This window comes from Atta cephalotes (genome assembly GCF_000143395.1).
Source record: "Atta cephalotes unplaced genomic scaffold scaffold00031, whole genome shotgun sequence".
Taxonomy (NCBI): Eukaryota; Metazoa; Arthropoda; class Insecta; order Hymenoptera; family Formicidae; genus Atta; species Atta cephalotes.
The window spans coordinates 1005041-1026267 of record NW_012130095.1 but is presented as its reverse complement, the minus strand read 5'-3'; the positions used below and the strand labels follow the sequence as shown (position 1 = coordinate 1026267).

The 21227-nt window shown below is 29.1% G+C and overlaps 4 protein-coding genes across 4 annotated transcripts in view; 2 read left to right on the top strand and 2 right to left on the bottom strand.

Moving 5' to 3' along the window:
* The first annotated feature begins 1526 nt into the window (after positions 1–1526).
* Positions 1527–5601, top strand: LOC105620937 (protein phosphatase PTC7 homolog). Its single transcript, XM_012202413.1, has 5 exons — positions 1527–1776; positions 3598–3777; positions 3878–4076; positions 4988–5244; positions 5552–5601. Exons 1-5 carry the CDS (start codon positions 1527–1529, stop codon positions 5599–5601), a joined length of 936 nt encoding a protein of 311 aa, XP_012057803.1.
* Positions 5602–8123: 2522 nt separating this feature from the next.
* On the bottom strand, positions 8124–10938 carry LOC105620935 (derlin-2). Its single transcript, XM_012202412.1, has 6 exons — positions 10840–10938; positions 10439–10504; positions 10078–10245; positions 9525–9647; positions 9225–9388; positions 8124–8226 (listed from the first exon to the last, which is right to left on the bottom strand). The coding sequence occupies exons 1-6, from the start codon at positions 10936–10938 to the stop codon at positions 8124–8126; spliced, it is 723 nt and encodes a 240-aa protein (XP_012057802.1).
* Positions 10939–11516: 578 nt separating this feature from the next.
* On the top strand, positions 11517–14542 carry LOC105620934 (cytoplasmic phosphatidylinositol transfer protein 1). The gene is made up of 8 exons (XM_012202411.1): positions 11517–11567; positions 11743–11891; positions 12289–12377; positions 13413–13420; positions 13488–13559; positions 13668–13766; positions 13849–14004; positions 14309–14542. Exons 1-8 carry the CDS (start codon positions 11517–11519, stop codon positions 14540–14542), a joined length of 858 nt encoding a protein of 285 aa, XP_012057801.1.
* Positions 14543–15952: 1410 nt separating this feature from the next.
* Positions 15953–21227, bottom strand: part of LOC105621012 — a 7849-nt gene continuing 2574 nt past the window's right edge. Inside the window, exons 3-7 of the mRNA XM_012202489.1 lie at positions 19905–20105; positions 19217–19425; positions 16937–17074; positions 16667–16766; positions 15953–16044 (exon numbers count right to left, since the gene is read on the bottom strand). Coding sequence (XP_012057879.1) covers positions 15953–16044; positions 16667–16766; positions 16937–17074; positions 19217–19425; positions 19905–20105 — 740 coding nt within the window. The remainder of the gene's footprint in view (positions 16045–16666; positions 16767–16936; positions 17075–19216; positions 19426–19904; positions 20106–21227) is intronic.

Here is a 21227-nt window from a genome sequence, read left to right as displayed (position 1 = left end):
TTGATTATTTCATTGGTCAACACTTAATATATTTAATAATAAAAATCAATACGTGGTTCAAATATTAAAACAAATAAATTATTATTTTTCTAATTGTAATATGATTAAAATATAAAAAAAATTTTCGCTACAAACATCTTGCGTTGTGGTTATGGCGTTTAAAGAAATTTATTCGACTTAATATATTTGCTCACTTTTAGTAATTTTTACCTTGAGATCGATTCTGTATCTTGAAACGAAATAAAAAAAGTGAATGAATTTATTAGAATACTGATAATTTTATTGGTCGACACCTAGTAAATTTGTTCATTTCTGTAATTTTCACCTCGTTTCAAGATACAGAATTAATCCCCCTGTGTAGACTAGTGTCATCAAATGGAAAATATCCAATAGAGTTTTAAGCCTTAAGCTATAAGAAATGGACGAATCATAGTCAAGTGAACTTCTGGAATTCGATTGGTTGATTTCTTATGGCTTAAGACTTAGAACACGTATTGCAGGATAGCGCATAATAATAAAGCATAATGGGTCTTGTACAGTAAGCCATTAGTCCTAAATCAGAAGTCAGAAGATAAAAATTGACAATTGTGATTGGTCAATTTTTAGCTTCTGATTTCTGATTTCTGATTAGATATGATAGAAGGTCCATTAAGTTGTCGCGTTACATACTCCAACACGCTTCTACTTCTTCCGTAATCTTCTAATCGTAATTCCTATTCACTCAATTGCGCTCGTTAAGATGCTTTTTTATGCTGACGCTCGACGCTCATTTTCAGCATTAAAATAAATCGTTGTGGCATAGGGGCCCAGAAGCCCTATTCTTGAAAAGTATCGCATACGAAAAATCAGACAATGCTATAGTATATGTAATACATACTATAATATTTCCCTAGTTTTTCGTATGCGATACTTTTCAAGAATAGGGTCCCAGGGCTCCTATTCTAATAAAAAGTATCGCATATAAGGGCCCCTATTTTTGAGTAGAAACGTATACGAAAAACTAGGGAAATATTATAGTACACGTAACGTATACTATAGTATTTCCTTGGACTTTTGTATACGTTTCTTTTCAAGAATAGAGATCCTTGTTCGCATTGCTCGAAATTCCCCAAAATTTTTGAACTCAAAAGGTTTGTTCACGTTGTTTGAAATCTCCAAAAATTTTTGAACTTAAAATGAGATAGATATATATTTGAGTGTTGAACAGAGAGAAAACGAAGATGTTGAGTGCAAAAAGTGTAAGCAATGCAAAAACAGACTATTCGTGCCAGTTTCGTATCGCACAGAGAGAAGAGAGAGAGAGAGAGAGAGAGAGAGAGAGAAAGGAAAACGAGAGAGAAAAAGGATGGCAATAACATCGAAACGATTGTGAGCTGTGAATCGGCGAGATAATTGTGAGCCGGAAAGTGAAACGGAACAAGCAAAAGGAATGTGTGCCGTGATGCTGTCGACTTCGCTGATGCTGATCACACGCTGGTTCTTGTCGTCGTCATCGTGAGTGGTGATACCCGTGAGTCAAAATTGCGATGCAATCCATCTACTGGACTGGACGATTGCTATCACGCGCGCTCTGGAATGGCATCGCGAGCTACAGCTCTGCGTGCAGTAGTGAGCAACAGTCAAGCACGGCTATCGTGAGCAGCAGGCGCCACGAGGCTTCGCTTGTCTCCGCCGTGTGCGGTTTTCCGAAGGACTTTGCCTGGAGCCGGATACGTAGGGGCCAGTTTGGTGATGATGCCTGGTTCACTGCTAGATTCAGGACAACTGAAGTCATAGGTGGGACCAAAGAGCCTGTGACCACATTTCTCTAAGCTTACATTATGCATACTGGAAGTTTGTTTCTTCTAGTTGCATCTTCAAGTTTTCTCCATGTCTTTCTTTTTTTCTCATGCATCTATTTAAAAATCTAACAAAAGACCTAATAATAAGATAAAATAGCTAAGGGAATATACTTTAGCCTAATCTATGTGTTCTTTGCTTCGTTTTCTTGCTTTTTATCTCATGCCTTTCTTCCTTTTTTTTCTTTGCGACCGTTTTAATGACAATTGCATTTCTTTCATGTATTTCTTGTCTCTCTCAAAATTCATCAATTTTTATCTCGGACATCAGAAAACTAAAAAATTAGATAAGATGCAAAAAGACAAAAAGTAAACAAATAATAAAAAGCATGAAACAGAAAACAAAAATATATATTGTAGATTAGGCTTTTAATTATTTTTGATTTTTTTCTTTTCATCTCTCTTCAAATCTTGTGTGTATTGTTGTTTCAATCTGATTACGGATGATTTATCTTATACAGCTGGAAAAAAATGAACTGAAACATTTTACAATTGTGTAATATTTATGTGTCATATTTGTAAGTAGGTGTAATTGTAAAAAAACCAATCACAATCAAATATGAAGAGAATATTTAACTATGATAGATCAATTCTTGCAATATACTTATATAATTATAGAATGGGATTTATACTTTGTTTCTAAAAGGACATGAGAGTTTCTTGATAACAATATAAAATTTGTGAATCGCTTAACAGACAAGATTTCAAATATGCTATTGGAAAAAAAGATTTATTTTTTTAACTATATTGTTATGATATTTACTATACTTAAAATAAGTGTACATTCATTGGACCAAAAGAAAAGAAAGCACAGAGAGAAGAAAAATATGAAAAAAAAGAATATAACTTTAAATTTAAATAAAACTATATTTTAAAAGATGATAAGATACATATATATATTTTCTCAGGTGTCTCATGTGTAATATTCAGTTGAACTTTTTGCTATACTTTTTGCACTTTCCTACAATGTTTGTCCTTTTTTTATATAAATAAAAAGGCTTCTAATATACTAAATACTGAAAATTTAAGAACCTATAACTTTAAGGCTCAGCTGTTACTTTGACTTTAAGCGAGGCTTAAAGCTCTCTCTGTCTCTATCTCTTTAGACTTTAAAATGAGACAAAGAATTTTAAATCTTAAGCTCAAAATACACAATATTGATGCAACCAAACCTAAATGACTTTATCATCATTAATTCTTTCATAAATCATTAATTTTTTAAATTTATTTTATATATTATATATATGCTGATTTTTTGCTTTCTTTAACATATGGACATTATATGTATACATTTTATTTTATAAAAGTTTAATATCTTTAAATAAAGGTACAAAAAAAACAAACATGTTTAGTTTAATTTTTTAATATAATTTTTGCTTCAAATAGATAATTACCAAATTAATGTTAGACATTTATATACATATTTATTAAATATAAAATATTTAATTAATTATACCTCATGTATGTCTATAAAAATGCATAATTACTGTACTTTATTGATATAAATATAGATTATTTAATATATATAAAGTACTTAATAATTTAAAGTTAACAATTCTATGTATAGATGATTCTTATTAAAATATCCAGATTTTGCTTAAAACTATATAATTATATTATGCATCATACATAACTATATGATATATATACATTTTTCAATTTTTAATTTTTAGGTTAAGTTTTGTACATGAAAATATAAAATTGACCAGCAGTTTTTTCAGATACTTGCTTTATACAGGTATTATTTGTTATGCTTCAGGTGTGGCTGATGGTGTAGGAGGATGGCGATACTACGGAATTGATCCAGGAGAGTTTTCTAATTTCTTAATGAGAACGTGTGAGAGACTAGTCTCCATGGGTAGATTCACACCTACAGAACCAGCTGGTTTATTAGCACGTAGTTACTATGAATTGTTAGAAAATAAACAACCAATATTAGGTAAACAACTTTTGCTTTCAGTAAAAAAATTAGAAATAAAAGTATTCAGAAATGTAATTCTAAAATTATTTTATATATTGATTATTTTTTTGGCATATAGGTAGCAGCACCGCGTGCGTAATAATTCTCAATAAAGAAACGAGCAGCATTTACGCAGCCAATATAGGAGATAGCGGTTTTGTAGTCGTACGAAGGGGAGAAGTAGTACATCGGTCCTCAGAGCAACAACATTACTTCAATACTCCTTTCCAGTTGTCATTGCCACCTCCAGGACATTCTGATCTAGTACTTCGCGACAGGTAGATTATTTATTATTGTATATATATATATATATATATTGATATATTCTGCTTATATCTATATATCTTATATATGTATCTGTATATTTTTATATATTTATGTTATATATGAGGTTGTTGTGAAAAGTTATTTTTTAAGAGGTTACACTAGTGTAAAATTTAAAAAAAAAATTGAAAAAATTTGTTTGGTTTTAAAAGTAGTTTGAAATCTGTAAAATATAGGAACAAAAGGTTTTAAGTATAAATTCGAGTTAATTTCTGAGTTACAGAGCCTACAAAATTTGCACTATATGATATAAAGATGTTGTAGAATTTTAAATGAGTTTTTTTTAAATCTTGTTTTTCAAAACGGTGTCGAAGATTTCTCAGGATGTACTCATCAAATTGACTTGAATTTTGGTTTTTGAATTTGGTTATTTATTATTTATTTTTTATTATTTTATAGTATTCTCTAAGCATTGACCGAAGATTTTTATCATCAATATCATTATTTTGCAAGATACTAATAAATTAGTTAACAATATTTGTGCCAAAAGTCAAATCAAAAGTTAAAAAAAATTTTTTTAATCAAATTTTAATAAATTTTGAATAAGCTTGGTCAATACTTAGGGAATACAAATACACTTCACAAATACACTTTTTTTGTTTTTATTTTATACGATACAATATGGCGGAAGCATCGACTGATGCGAAAAAAATTGATCTTTCGTAATATTTTAATAAATGGTGTTAAGATTATTACTTTTTCCTTTCATTTTGCATATTTTATACCTTCAATGTATACTTGAATAAGGTACTAAAACACAAGTCTGCAGCTTTTTTATTTCTTCGGTAATCCACACTTAAAAATTATCTATTTTTATGCTCACACCGGTCTAACCCCTTAATAATTATATTTCCTTTCTTTTCAGTCCAGAATCCGCCGACACTTCGAGTTTTGGTGTCGAGGATGGCGATGTGATCCTTCTGGCAACCGACGGAGTATTTGATAATGTGCCTGACCAGTTGCTAGTCACAGAGATGCGTAAAATTGAAGGCGAAAGAGATCCAACGAAAATACAGTGCGTCGCTAACACGATAGCATGGATGGCACGTCGTTTAGCTTTTGATGCTGCCTTCATGTCTCCGTTTGCTCAAAATGCCCGTGAGAATGGGATCGATGCAATAGGTATGTAAAAAAAAAGTATTAATTGTTTATGCCGTATTTTAAGTAGCATTTTTCGATAACAAAAACGCTTTCTATAAAAATATCTTTAAAAGTTATAAAAGAAACTTGTCATACAATTTCTCATTATCTCTCCTCTCCTTCTCTTCCCTTTTTCTCATAGAAGAAATTTAATATTGAATGAAAATTACTTTTACTCATTGCACTTGGACTTAATTCATTAATATAAATAAATAAATGTAAAAAGTTTAAATTAAAAAAAAAGACATTTAATAAAAAAGCATGGAAAGATAGATTTTTAATCTTTCAGGTGGTAAACCAGACGACATCACGGTGCTTTTAGCAACAGTGGCGATATGATAAAAACAATAAGAAACAAGTGTACAATAGAGCCCTGATGATCATTGTATTATAGTCCATGTCATTGCGTATATGTATTTAGTTATACATCATTATATTAATCCTATTACACTAATCATTTATTATTTAAATCGAAATAAATGGTTTTATAAAATCATTTCTTATACTATTCATTATTATTTTCTTTACAATTCTTTGATAATTCTTAACTATTAAATTCAAGGAATACATTGTGCAAAGGAAAAACATCTTATGATCCTGGAAGCCAAAGATATAAGAAAAGATAAATATGTGCAAATTTAATAGCGTTTTTCGTTGGCAGAACTGGTGCACATTAAAGCTGTTGTACATTAACCTAATCTGATATCTCAATTAATAAAATACTCAATGTATATTTTATCAAATACCACAATAAAATGTAATGAGAATTTCGCGTAATTTAATTCATTTCTATATTTTTATTAAACGTACATTTTTATGTCGATTTGTGTACAACGGCTTTAAAGTGCACTGAGTGCATATCAGCTCTGCCAGTGAAAAACCCTATAAGAAATTAAAACGATATAGACATCTCGAATCAAGTATTCAAAAGAAATAAATAATTTAAAGGATTTAAAATCCCTAAGAATCTTAGAAATTGAAATTATTAGAACTATTAGAACAATATAATATAATTATTCCTCGCAATCGTGCGGGAGTCCAAATTTCTTATTTCTTTGCTTAAATCAATCCACTATAAAATATATTTGCATTAACATTCAGAGGTGACCTATGTTAAAAATTCACAACTGTTTAGCTTAAGATAACTCATAACTGCACATAACACTCACGAGAATCACAGAAAAGTTTAAATTATATCCAAGCTAATTATTAATCGTACTTGGAAAAAATAATCCACCTTTCCTAAATGAGAGAAAAAAATTTCAAGATGCAAAATTACACTAAAACTTAACTCACACTTTAAACAATTCTTTGTATAGTAATTGACTATATAATAGATTAGTCCTAGAAAAAAAACATTACCTTTCCATCATTCTCGTAATGAAAAGGTAACGAAAAAACGAAGCGACAGTTATTAACTATCAATGCAAAATCTCCGTTGTATTCATATAGTACATAATATACACGTATGAACAAAGTGTAGGAAGTGTATATATATATATATATATATATATATATTATTTTTTCAGTTTATATTTAACGATTTGTACTTTGTAGATGTTATCTATAAATTACACTTCGCTACGATAATAAATATAAATAAATGTTTTAGTATAATTTAAAATAGTCTCCTTGTCACAATGGCATTGTTTTTCTCTCTTTCTTCCATCGATACTTGCAAGAACTATGAGCACGATTAGTGTATCACAAAATTACCACCGATCGCAAATATCTTACAAAAGTGACATTTTCAATATAATAAATCTAATTAATTCGCGAGTGGAAAATTACAATTCCCGTGTTGAACCGGAAGTTTATTTTCTAGCGACAGATAGAGGTATAATTCTCAGAATGCTAATTCAGTTGCACTCGCGTATATTAAAATTTTATTTCTATCGAATTAGAGAATTTTAAATTCTGCAGCAGATATAAATCTGCGGGATACGATAAACTTTAATATTTATTATTATTAAAACATTTTCGGTACATATGTTTAGAATGAAATAAGCTACTATATACGACATTAGGATCGTAAAATAGCTTATAGACTGAAATATCTAATAACAAAATTACTAATCTTACAATTTAACTCATTTCAAACTTAATGAAGAACCTATGGTTGAAAAACAAAATAAAGTTTGCGACATTCTGTTCGCGGTATTCTGAATAAAACAATTTAATTCATATTTTCTGCAATAGTACTAGAAGCGCAACACTTGGTTTACCAAAGCTAACATCAATAGAATCTGGATTTTGTACAAGTAAAACACATATGAATGTGTAAATGGAATTTAGGGAAATCAATAAAGTTAATTGATTATTTAAGTGCGTTTTTCTGTAGCTTCTTCGACTATATGCAGAGTGTATAAATATTCGCGCGTTTTCTCATGTCAAATTCCTTGAGAAGTTAACAATTATATATAGATACTATGAGGGTTCAAAAATTTAAAAAAATAATAAATATAAAAGAAAGACCAATACTTGGTTTGTAGCTCTTTCTTTTATATTTATTAATTCCTTGAAAAGTTTGACTTTCCTTCAATGGCAATTTGATTATTATTGAAGATTATTAATCGCAATCTTTAAGTAAAATCTTATATAGGTATCGAATTTTTATAAAAAAAATATTAGCTTATGCTTTTATTATGTTTTTCAAAAGATCTTTAATGAAATGAAATCGCTCGATCTCTTATACACCCTATACATATATTATCTTTTACGTGTTTCTCGTTATACATCTTTGCACACAAACCCAGGCACTAAAAATTGTTATACATAATTCGAAAGGAACAATGATAGCAATGTTCTCGGATAATTTAACGCAAGAAACAGCATTAAGAAGAGAATGCTGAATTTTTCGATTATTGTACATTGGCTTCTTGTCCCCAATTGAAGCCGCCTGGCCGATCTTCTGGTGGTGGCATATAATCTGGATCCTCAGGATATGCATCAAACAAAGTCTTTCTAAGAAAGAAAAATTATATTATTTCTCATATCATATAATAGTCTATCGTTTATTTATCGCCATCCGACTTTTGAGATATTTCTCGATAAAGGAAGCTGAATAAAATTATCGGATTTTCTATTAGATTAGCTTGAAATTAACGATTGCAAGTGATTTAGCACATCGAATGTATGAAAGAAACATACATAAAAAAAGTTTCATTGCTTAGGCTAAAATTAGCTATTTTACACAATGTCCTAGACAATGAATAAAATAGATTAATTTTGATCAAAGTAATGGAATCTTTTTTATGGTTTTTTTGGAATCTTTCTACCTGGTTATTTTTTTTTTGATATTAAATCATTTGTAAACATTAATTTCAAACTAAATTGACGGGAAAATATTGAAAATATTGCAATAAAAAACCAGATTTGGATGAAATTATACTACTTTTAATGCGATTTTTAACATGTTTCAGATCAATTTGAAATAAACGTATCCACATGATACAACACTTAAAAAAATACAAGAAAACCGCATAAGAGAGGTTTCATTGTTTAGGCCAAAATCTAGCAATTTCACCCATTCTCTTTTGCTCGACAATTTAATTAATAAAGCTATAATTTTCATTTTAAATAATGATCATAATAATTAAGAATACAAATAGTAAAATTAATAGTAAAATTATCGAACATCAGATATTGGATATTCAGTAGGGCAATTATCCGATCAGATACCGAATATATTTCCTTGAATATCTTGGATATCTGGAACAAAACTTCCAAAAAAAGCAAGGAAAAAATAGTTATAATAATTTTTTTTATCTTCCCGTGAAAAGAGAAAGAGGAAAAATGAACTGTGCAAGAAATTCAGCTAAAAAAATCCAACCGGATAGCCAGATATCATTAATAAATATAAGTACCGGATAATATCGGATACTTCCTGAATATCTTAATAATCATCTCTAATAATATAATCACATAATTTTAAACTTAATTTTAATGTTAAGTTTGCTTACAATATTTGAGGAGTTTTTAGAATTCGGAAACCACCTCTTATCCGAGGAAATACATCCTCCGCGAAATAGTAAGTATGCCCTACTGCCATTCCCACAAGATCAACCCATATTGTATTGCCAAGCAATACAGAGAAGCCTAACAGCACCCACGGTAAATACGGAGCCTAAAAAAAAAGTTATGAGTAATTGTAACATAACTATTTATTAAATAGAAGTCAGAATAATAATGCAATAGCTAATTACACAATATTAATAAAACAAAAATAATGTGTGATGTATATTTCCTTAAATTGAACCTACTTGGAAGTTTAAAAGTCCGAAGAAGTTCATCCTGACAAAAGGATTTCGTCGTGACCACACGTACACCAACATTATTGTGAATGCATGCCCCAGGAATAGCAAATTGACGAAGAATGCAAAAGTCTATGAATAGTTAAGGAAACAAGGACAAAAATATTCTTAAAAAAGATATTTTTTAAATGACAACATTAATAATTATAACTATAATTACCATAATCATAATTATAATTACCATTGTAATTATTACAATCATACTATAAATTACATTACTATAATTATGAACATTATTATACACACAAGTGCTGTTAATTATAATTGTTATTAAGACAAAAAAGTAATTTAATTTAATTGTTAATAGAATATTAGTATTCCAATCGATATAATATTATAATATAATATAATATAATATAATATAATATTATAATATTATATAATAATATTATATTATATAATAATATTATATAATATTATATAGTATTATAGAATGTCCTCCATAATTATAATTATCAAAATTAATAATTAATAATTAATAATTAAAATTTGCCAAGGATACAATCATACATAATCCACCAAAAATAAACATCATCACAAAATCAGCTGTTCTCCTGCGGAAGGATCCTTCCTCCAACATACGACAATATCGATATGTGAAGATCATATTGAATAATAGATTGAATCCAACATTTCCAAAGAACAGAAATGTTGTTATTAATCGCCATATCTGAAATAATCCAGTATAATACTTTAGAAAATTTGTGATTGTACTGTTGATTTAGTACATGACAAAAAAATCAATTTGATAAAAAGTACAAATCTATTCATAAATTTTCTTCTAATGACAATAATAATCTTTGAATTGTCTTACATAATAAAGCCAACTTTACATAGTTATTTGCATATCTATACTTTCATACCTGGTATTGCTCCACAATAAGAATAGGATTGAAATACAGTTGAAACGGGGATACCAAGTCTAATTGCTGAAACATTTAAAGTAATTATACATTGCTGACAAGCAAATATATTTTATAAACTCAACGAAATCCATTTGTTCATTCGATTAAAATTATTTCCTAATTATCAGGCTTCTCTCTGTATATCATTTTTATACAATCATAGGCAAGCATTAGGATAAGTGCTGAGTCATCAAATGTGCTCAAGTATAAGTACTTGATCTTATAGAAACAGATAAAGAGAGAATTTGAAAATGTAAGAGGGATTTGGAATGAAGGAAGATTCGGGTTTGGACCCGCGCAACGGGCGGCCAATGGGCGAGGTTGATCGACAGGATTAAAAAAAAACACGAGATAAGTACCACAGCAAGGGTCGTGATGACACAGGCTGTGGTGTAAGCCCGCGTCACAACGGGCATCTGCTTGTACTCGTGCCATAACGCTTCGTAGGCCATTGGCATCGATTGTCGGCGACCTCACGCCGAACGTATTCCTTCGTTCGTACCGAGACCTCGCAGCTGCATACACGCCGCTCCCCAATCCTGCTGCCCGTTTCACCATCGCATGTCGCACCGATGCGCGCGGCAATGTTACCTGCACATCGTTGCCCGCGAACGCTATTTTGTCTCCGTCGTCCGCTTCGCACACACAATCTTTGTACACGTAACACGTGAAACTGCGTGAAACTGTCGGCGGGGGGAGGGGGGAATAGTGGGCGCACGTCTGGGGAAATTTCCGCGCGAAATCGCTGCCAATCCACATGGACTGTCACGGGCTGTCAGGCTATGACTTTTTCGCCAGTAGGTTGCCGATCTGTGCCTATATCGATCATCGCAACGACGAATTCCACCAAACTTCTCGTCGCTACGGTAGCCGTTGCGCGCAGGTTGTAATGTTTATCCTATGGTATCCTATGGTTTATCCTAACGTCGGACGCGAAAAATCACGAGAATCATCGCAGAACATATAGAATCGTGTCGCTCCTCCAGTGAGGACGCACGTGAAACGGACTTGATCGATTGTCGGAAGTAATTTAAGGATGGTTCTTACTAAGGAATACCGCATTTGTATGCCGCTCACTACAGAAGAGGTAACCTTCGAACGCTTATTTAATTATTTATTATTTTATTCGATAATCGAAAGTATTTATTCCACTCGTTTGATAACTATCGTTACCTATCGTATGTTGATGTTTTTTTTTAAAAGATGTTGAAATCTTTTCTCTAAGAATTACTTTGTAGTGATCGATCAATTTCTTTGTATAGTATCGCATCGGTCAGCTATACATGATCGCCAGACATAGTCATGAACAATCCGATAATGATGAAGGAGTAGAGGTGGTTGAAAATACTGTCTGCGAGGATCCTGTTCATGGAAAGGGTCAATATACTGAGAAAAGGATCCATCTGTCTAGGTAAATCTTGTTTTTAAATATATAACATATAGGTATAGTTCTACAATTCATGGTTAACTCTTAATCGAGATTTAACTTATTCATCGTCTCTTTTCAATTCTAAAATTGAAAATAGATGAGAAACAAATTGAATCTAAATTAGGAGTTAAGAGTTAACCTTTAGTTAACAGTTGTGGAACTGAATTATAGAAATACATATAGTATTGCAACAGATATAGACGTTTTTCAGAGCAAAAATATAATGTAAAATATAATATAAAAAAACAAATGAATCATTTCATTCTTGTTTAATAAACAACAAGAATATGTCCTTGCTGAAAAATGTCCTATATATAGAAGTTTTATAGTGTCTTGCTTTCTTGAAACAAACATTTCACTGTCTCTTTTTTCTTTTCAGTAAACTTCCTTATTGGATTCAATCTATCTTACCACGAATATTTTATGTAACGGAAAAAGCATGGAACTATTATCCCTTTACTATAACAGGTACATTTTGTTTTGTTTGCATGATCACAACACTGAATTACAAATTTTGAATAATTTTTAAACCGTAAATCTGTTACTAGAAAAGTTCCATCTGATCAAATTTTTAAGATATTGCATGTCAATTTTTAAAATATTTTTTCTAAATAATTTGGATGTGAATGAGAAAGGCAATTCCACTAAAATTTAATGATAATTAAGAAACATCAGAAATATTGGAATGAAAACAAAATGCTAAATAATTACTACTAGATCAGACCTGTCCAACACTTTGCTTGTGAACTAAAACACTTCCACTTCTTCATTATCTCGATAGAGCGAAATGGAGCAAAAATAATAAAGAATAAATATCAAATTCCTGAATTCAAGTCTGTCCAAGTATCATAGAAATCTGGTCATCATCAGTTATTATAAAAATTACTGATGATCAGATTAAACGTCAAAACATTTGATTAAAATTTTATTATAATGTTTGGATTGTCACAGACAAGGATAATAAACAAAATAACGCCTACTATAATTGCAAATTAAAAAATAGATTTCTTTTTGGATTTTTTCTACGACATTTGGACAGATCTGAATTCAGGCGAAATCTTAGTGTCTAATCGTTTGTTATTTTCGCTCTGTCGCACACTACCGATGATGGAGAGATATAAGCGTTTCGGCTTATGAGCAAAATGTTGGACAGGCCTGTACTAAGACACTAATATAGATCCATGCAAATATATTTTTAAAAAATTGTTTCTTATATTTGAAAAACAAGATTTAATAAAAATATTTTTGGCACGTTCTGACTCAACGTTGAAAAAATGACTCTAGAAACAGCCTTCATTTACTCTCACACAAAACTTTGTAAACTAGTGTAATTGTTTTTTATCAAATTTTACAATCATTACTTTAGAAATTGGAAGTAACATGACTCTTCTAGTATTAATAAAAATAATGATTTTTCAACTCTTGGTATTTAAAAAAAAAGAAAGAAGTTAAACTTAATTTTTTTTATTTTCTTGCATGTTTATTCCTTCCTGACGATTGCAGACTACACTGTGAGTAATGTTTAGTATGAATATTGCTATAAAATTTTATATTATTCCTAAATTTCTTTTCTTTCAGTGTTCTTTTATGCCAAAGTTCCATATAGCGATAAACACACGATATGAAGACAATAATGGCTCCACAGAAAATGTAAATAACTTATAATTACATCATACTTATAACATACATTTTGTTATTACTTTTTATTTAATAATATTAGTACTGATTACTGATGATTCTATTGTTATTAAATTATAGTGCTTAGGGCTGTCACCCATGGAATTGATCCATCGAGAAGTCGATTTTGTAGATATTGCATACGACGAGCTCTCTGCGAAACATTACAAAGAGGAAGAAGTAGGCCTATAAGCTATAATTTAATCCCTATTTAATTCCTTGTTAGATTTTAATTCTAATCAAAATATCTTAATTGTAACAGGACCCAAAGTATTTTCAATCGAAAAGAACAGGCCGTGGGCCCCTGGTTGAAGGTTGGAGGGACACAACACAACCTATAATGTGCTCGTATAAATTGGTTCATGCCTCGTTTGAAGTCTGGGGTATGCAAACACGAGTGGAAGATTTCATACATAGAGTAAGTTTGTCTAATTTTGACCATTCATCTGTCTTACATTTTAGTAATATTTTTTTCAGTTATATAAGTAATCATTACTATTCAGAATATATTTAATATTTAGTAATACAAAATTATATGAATTAACAACTGAGATTAGTGATTTTACTTGTATGATCCAAAAAAATTATTGTTTATATCGAATTCGATTTCTTGATATACAGATTGAATGTAATATTCAAAAAATAGTACTAAACTCTAGTCTTCCTCACTAAAAGTACATTGTGATTACATATTGATTATTCTATTTTCTTTTTGATTTTAGTGTATAAGAGATATTCTAGTGTTGGGTCACAGACAGGCATTTGCCTGGATTGACGAGTGGTATGACATGAACCTGGAAAATGTACGACAATATGAGCAGAAAATGCAAACCGAAACAAATGAAAAGGTTAGACTAAGAAATCAACTTGATGAGGAACAGATCGGTACACCATCCTCATCTATGCCAACTACGCCAAAATCACCCACACAACGATCGTGGTTTTCCTGGTCGTAGCCACAATTAGTGCAACAATTGATTTTGAGCTCTGCAGCAGTTTTCTGTCGCTCCGGTTAACATTAAGAAAGAAATGAATGGCTATCTCTGTTCATGCTCATCTTTTATCTGTCTTAGAGAATGCACAAATCAGTCATGACATATTCTTTCAATGAACTTTACACTAGTAGATTAGTTTGATTGGTTTTATTATAGCAACACATACAACTTACATAGTTTTTTTAAATACAAAAAAATAATTTTAGAAAATGTAAATAAAACTTATAAAAATTTGTTATTAATCTAATTTTAATAACTAGTCTTTTTCGTGAAAGAAAAACTCAAGAGGAAGAAGATAATGATTTTAATTTTAAATAAGAAAAGGTATCAATATTATTTTATTAAAGGAATATGTCTAATTGATTACTGCATGTATACATAGGCGTAGTTCCATACACGTTTCATATATAAGCTTGCTATGAAACGATTTTTACGTATTTTCGTATCATAGAATACACCTGAAAATATCATACTCCATATGCGATTACACAGTTAAATTTTTAATTTTAGTTAATTAAAGTTTAATTTTTTAAGAATGCTTAAAGAAAGTTTGTTTAAGTCATTCCACAAAATGGCATATATAGTTAGATTTTGAAATTTAAATAAAGTTTAATCGCACATTTTAGTGCACATCTTACATATGCGAAACGTTTTATTTGCGTTTTGCTCGCGCGCGTTAGCAATAAGATAATTTTATCGTGTAAAATTCTACGGTGAATTTATTTATAATGTATGAAATATTTTATTTGCAGTTTGATGTATAGAGGCACTGAAAAAGATATAAAAATATATGTGTTTGCAAATAATTCCTTATTTAAATAAACATCTTCATTTTATGTTACAAGTATAATTATTAATTTATTTATTTAATTTATGAGTCTTAATTCTAAGAAATAAATAAAATAAAATAAAATATATAACCTGTAACCATAAAATTTGTAACCTGTTCTTGTAAGACTAATAAGAACTTACAAGCGCTTGTAATTTTATTGTAATATCTTTACAGACAGCTTCTTGCTAGCTGTAAGATTTATAAAAAATCGTGGATATTTACGAATGATTGTACGTCTTATACATATGCATAGAATTATGTCAGTCATAAGTTCTTACAAGTTTTACGAAAATAAATTACAAGTCTTATGATTCTGTTTAGAATTGATCTACTTACTTTTAATTAGATCGATAATCGTTACTACTTTTAATTAGATCGATAATCGTTACTATTCACTGGCAGTACATGTAAACATAATATTTTAATTAAAGTATAATTGAAGTATTTAATCAATTTACATAAACAAAATTATAACAATATAAATACAGTAATTTGCATCTAAAAATACTTTGTACATTTGTACGATTGTTATAAAATTTTTAATTAGGATTAGCAATTGTCGGATGTAACCTGCCAACAATTGGATGTTGTAATGGTGTAATAAGAACACGTGCCATCTCGCCAACGTGACCTGTCGGCAAAATTTTATTGAATCATTAATAAATGCTTCATTAGAGAGAGTAAATCAAATTACTAGTATTTTTATTTCATTAAAACCTCTGAATAATTATAATTATATTAAATAATTACACATTGAGTCGTGAAGTGAGACACATTAATTTTTATTATTTACCATTTAATAGTAAATAAAGATAATTTCGATAAAATCAAATGATGAGATCGCTTTAAAACATTTGTAAAAATAAAAAACTATGCTTATTCCGCCTCACAATCAGTAAATAATCAAAAGTGATAAAAGGCGGGTGCAAGTGAAAATAGGCATATTAAATAAAAATATTTTACCTGCCTTTTATCACTTTACAATTTTACTGACTCAAAGGGAATAAGCATTTTCGTTCATTTTTACAAATGTTTTAAAGCGATCTCATTTTGTTTTATCCAAATTATCTTTATTTACAAATGGCAAATAACAAAAATTAATGTATCATTTCTCTGTGATATCACGATTCAATATGGTTGTGATGACTAATCAGAATCTTAATAATAAAAAAAAATTAAAATAATCATATATACTTTACGAAATAATAGTGGATACCTACATATTAGTGAAATAAAAATTAATAATATCTTACAAATATTAAAATGATCTCTAAGTCGAATAAAAGGATACAACAATGAAAACTCTTGCCATCTCGTTAATTCTTCATCTTCCTCTTGTGAAGTCGAAGCTGTCTAAAAATGCATAATACGATGATAACGGTTATTTTACATAAAAAAATTATTTTTCATAAAAAAACTATTCTAAGACGAAAACAATTACATTAAATTAAACATGACTCAAATTTAAGTTAAGGAAATGTTAATGGATTTTTTTAATTGTTTTTCCAGTAAAAGTCTCTTACATCGATGTAACTCGTCGTGGAATTTATAGTTTCCGTATAAATATTATGTTGTACATCGCGATGGAGTTGCGCAGCGGCTTCCGTAATTAATTCGCTGAATCTGGCCGCCACTTGTTTCCATCTTATTAAATCACCAGGCTATAAAATGAGATCAAAATAAATTATATAAAAGAAACATTTAATATAATGCATTTTATGAGGATTTAAATACGTAATTTTTTTCGATACTTTGGTGAAAATTTTTCTCATAATTTTTATACGAATTAAAACATATTTCAAAAATACTCAGATATTAAAGTTTATATCTTCTTTTAAAATTTTTCATACAAGTGAATTCTGAAATATTCTAAAATTTTCCCATAATTTTTAAAAAATATTTTCAAATTTTTTAAATTTTGTAACATTTCAAAAATTATACTTATAAAAAATCTTAGAAATCTTATATTATGATATTTCATAATTAACATATATGAAAAATTTTGAAAAAAGATGTAGATTTTCTGAGAAATGTTCCAATTTGTAAAAAATGTTAGAAAGTTATAAAATTATATAGAAATTTTGAAAAATTATATGAAAAATTCTGAAAAAAATTTTCAGCAGAATAATTATGCATATTAGGGGTGACCTCAGATTTTAATGACCTTGATATATGTTGTCAAGATGATCCTGAGCATCAACGATATTATTAAAGACAGTTGGCGCTTAGAGAAATTCGCGTGTCTATTAAAACTCAATGATTAAGAGTAAGAAATTAATTATACAATGATTTCATGATTTTTATTAATTTCGTAGACATGTACATATGTTTAAAACTTAATAATACTCGATTTTCAACTGTGATTTTAATATCATCCAAGTTTGATTATCAACAGAGATAATTGTAGAGAAAAAATAATAATTGTAGAGAAAAAATTATAATTTTTCGGCAATATATAAGATATTATAGCATTAAAGATATGCATACTTATTTAGATAGCATTTATATAATAAAAATTATATAATAAAAAAATCACGAATTTTTTTAAATTTTGGAAGCAGTGCACTTGCTCAGTTTAGTTGCACACCACTCACATATCAGGTGGATAGCATGGTGTTGTAGTTGGACGGTTCTCTCTCTCTAAATCTCCATCCTCTTTGTCTATGGATGTTCATGAGATTTAAGGATTGCAAGTACAATCTTAAAATATCGTAAGTCAATCTGAAGACTGTATTAGCACCTTAAAACATTATATTTAACAATTTTAAAATAAAAATGGACTATGAATACCATCTCATGTTTAGCATTTCACAGTTCGTAGCTTCTTCCTTATAAATAGTCCATAGACAGAGAAGGTTGAGATGCAAAAAGAGACACTATCCAACTGCACACACTGTAAAGATGAAATCACACGATGTTCAATTTCTTGAATGATAAGCATGCATCCCCCGCAGAGGTTATCACAGAATCTAAGATCCAAATTCACCGCATGATACTATGATCCTTTTCTTGGATCGGAAAACCAAGCAGAGGAATAATAAAAAGAATAAGAAGAAGATGCATGCACATGCTGCTATGCTTGTTTTGATGCATACAGTCTGGCGTTTGACAAGTAATTATGAAATTAGCAATTATTTCTTTTGATTGGTGTATGCAAGGAAATAAGCTGAAGTAATCCATAATAAATATAAAAATCATGTATGTACATGCAGCGCTTAATACATGAACGAATTCCAACATATATCAGAACAGGCATAGCTATATGCATGCTATCATTCAAGAAATCAAGCATCGTGTGATTCTATTTTTATTCCTTTCATGGTGGAAACTTGAAAGGCCACTTGGCAGGGAGGATGCGGGGGGATGAAATTCGCTTCGCGTGAAAAATCGCGCGCTCTTTCGCAGGGAGGTGGAACTCGCTTCGTATGGAAATCGTGCGCCTCTTGACAGAAGAGATTTATTTTAAAATAGAGAATTTTTATTTTATGTAGTAGAAAAAGGATACATTATTTCTTAAATTTATTTTATTCATAACTTTTTAACAAATAACTATGGCTAAACCTGGTTGGAGGATAACATATGTCAAAGTCATTGAAATCTGTGAGTTCGCTCCTAATATGCATAATTACCTTCTTTGCCAATGTAAAATAAAAAATAAATATTTAAGAGTTTAATATCTAAGTAAAATTTTCAATGTTAAAAAGAGTAAATTGAATTGTATAAGATCTTTAACACTAAAAATTTTTGTATAAAATAAATTGATTTGATGGACTAATGAGATATTATAAATAATATATTATTACGGATAAATTAAAAAACACTGGTAAAAGTGCAACAGGTAAGGGAGATCCGCGCAATTCGGAACATTCGGAAGGAGGTCCTGAAAGAGTTAAGTGCCTTAAAAGATCCAAAACATGAATCAAGAGCTCGCAATGACGACCACCGACATCCTGTCTAATAAGTCCTAGAGCATCTTGTGCAATAACTTGTGCTTCTACACCTGGATTATCAGCTGATCATATATAAATATTAAAATTTATATTTATACCACACACACACACATTCATAATATACAAAATTCTCCAAATATCTTTAATATTACAAATGATAATTAATATTAATAAATTATATTTAATAATATTAATACCGAATATTAAAAACTGAAATGTTAATTGAAAATCTATTACACTAATACTTAATTAGGTATAAAGATCAAAAATTACAAATCATCAAAGACTCATTTGTCATCAAAATTTTAATTTTAGATTTGACGATACCGTAATAACTGGCGTAATTCACCAGAACTGACATTCTGCTGACGCTGAATTTGTAAACGCTATTCGATGAACGTTTCATTTTATACATATCGTCATTTTCAAACGATAAATAAATTATAGTTAAATTATAGCGAAATATTCGTTGTTTTCTTTTCTTACACATATATCTTACACATATATCACTTTCACTCCTTATTTCGTTGTTAATATTTACCAAGAATCAATTCTTGCACATGTTGCGGCATAATTGGTTTCTTTAAGCGGCTGAGAAAAATTTGTAAAGCTGCCGCACATTCCAGAGCAACATTATTTGAATTTTCAAAATGCGGTTTATGGCCTTTCTTTAGAGAATTCAGAATATATCGTCGAACCTCACGACGTCCTGCTCGTCGAAATAATCCTTCCACTCTAGCATCTTTGATGCAGAATTAAAAATAACAATATTGGTATTCCCTAAATAATAAACTATAAAATAACTAAGAACAAACAGGCAACTGGGAATTGGCACAATGATTGGTGCATAATTCGCTTTGAAGAAGATATTTTCTTGCCCGTTTGTTCTTAGTTATTTTATAAAATTATTAAATTATATTGTATATTATATTATATTGAAATATACAATATGGACGTATGTAAGTATTTCGATGTAAAAAAATCATAGAGAAGTTTTAAAAAATGTTTTAATGAAAAGAGATAGAGCTATAAATTTGTTTTAATTTCGTTTCTCTGACTTTATTAAAAAAAATTAAATTGATATTTTAAATTGATATTTTTCCAGTATTTTTATTTTACTTAACTTGATAGCATTATCGGGCAAAAAATTGACAAAAATGTAATTTAAGATCCGGTAAAAAATTTTTTATACATGAATATATGCATAAACATATCTAAACACGCATAAATATTCATAATTATATGTAATTAATAATTATATATGAAATATACTTATACATCTTTTTTTCTTTTGTAAAATTACTTTTTAGTGTACTAAAAATAATATTGTAAAAGTAATATTGAAAAAACATCAAAAATAGTAGGACAATTTTTGCATTATAGGTTTTAGAAAAAATAAAGTTTAGAAAAATGCAAAAAAATTTGCTCATACATAACTATAATTATTAATAATTATTATAATTATAATATTATAATTATTATAATAATTAATATTATAATTATTAATTTTATATAATTATTAATTATATATGAGCAATTCTTTTACATTTCTCCAAACTTGATTTTTTCGAAAACAAACAAACAATGCGAAAATTTTCTTTTTAATTATTTTTGGTATTTTCTCATTATTATTATTATTTTTATAACAATAAATAAAATGAAATATTAAATAAAAAATAATTTTACAAATGAAATGAAGAATATATGAACATATGTACGTATCTCATACATAATTATATGTTAATGAATATTTATACACATTTATATATGTTTACACACACACACACACACACACACACACACACACACACACACACATACACTAATTAAAAACGTTTTTACCGGGTAGTAGGTCTTTACTAAG

Coding starts and splice junctions, on each gene's coding strand:
- LOC105620937 (XM_012202413.1), top strand. CDS start 1,527: ATGCAATCCATCTACTGGACTGGACGATTGCTATCACGCGCGCTCTGG. Junction 1,777..3,597: donor CAGGACAACTGAAGTCATAG/GTGGGACCAAAG, acceptor GTTATGCTTCAG/GTGTGGCTGATGGTGTAGGA. Junction 3,778..3,877: donor AAATAAACAACCAATATTAG/GTAAACAACTTT, acceptor TTTGGCATATAG/GTAGCAGCACCGCGTGCGTA.
- LOC105620935 (XM_012202412.1), bottom strand. CDS start 10,938: ATGCCAATGGCCTACGAAGCGTTATGGCACGAGTACAAGCAGATGCCC. Junction 10,246..10,438: donor TTATTGTGGAGCAATACCAG/GTATGAAAGTAT, acceptor GGATTATTTCAG/ATATGGCGATTAATAACAAC. Junction 9,389..9,524: donor TCGGACTTTTAAACTTCCAA/GTAGGTTCAATT, acceptor CTTTTTTTTTAG/GCTCCGTATTTACCGTGGGT.
- LOC105620934 (XM_012202411.1), top strand. CDS start 11,517: ATGGTTCTTACTAAGGAATACCGCATTTGTATGCCGCTCACTACAGAA. Junction 11,892..12,288: donor AAAAGGATCCATCTGTCTAG/GTAAATCTTGTT, acceptor TTTTCTTTTCAG/TAAACTTCCTTATTGGATTC. Junction 14,005..14,308: donor TGGAAGATTTCATACATAGA/GTAAGTTTGTCT, acceptor TTTTGATTTTAG/TGTATAAGAGATATTCTAGT.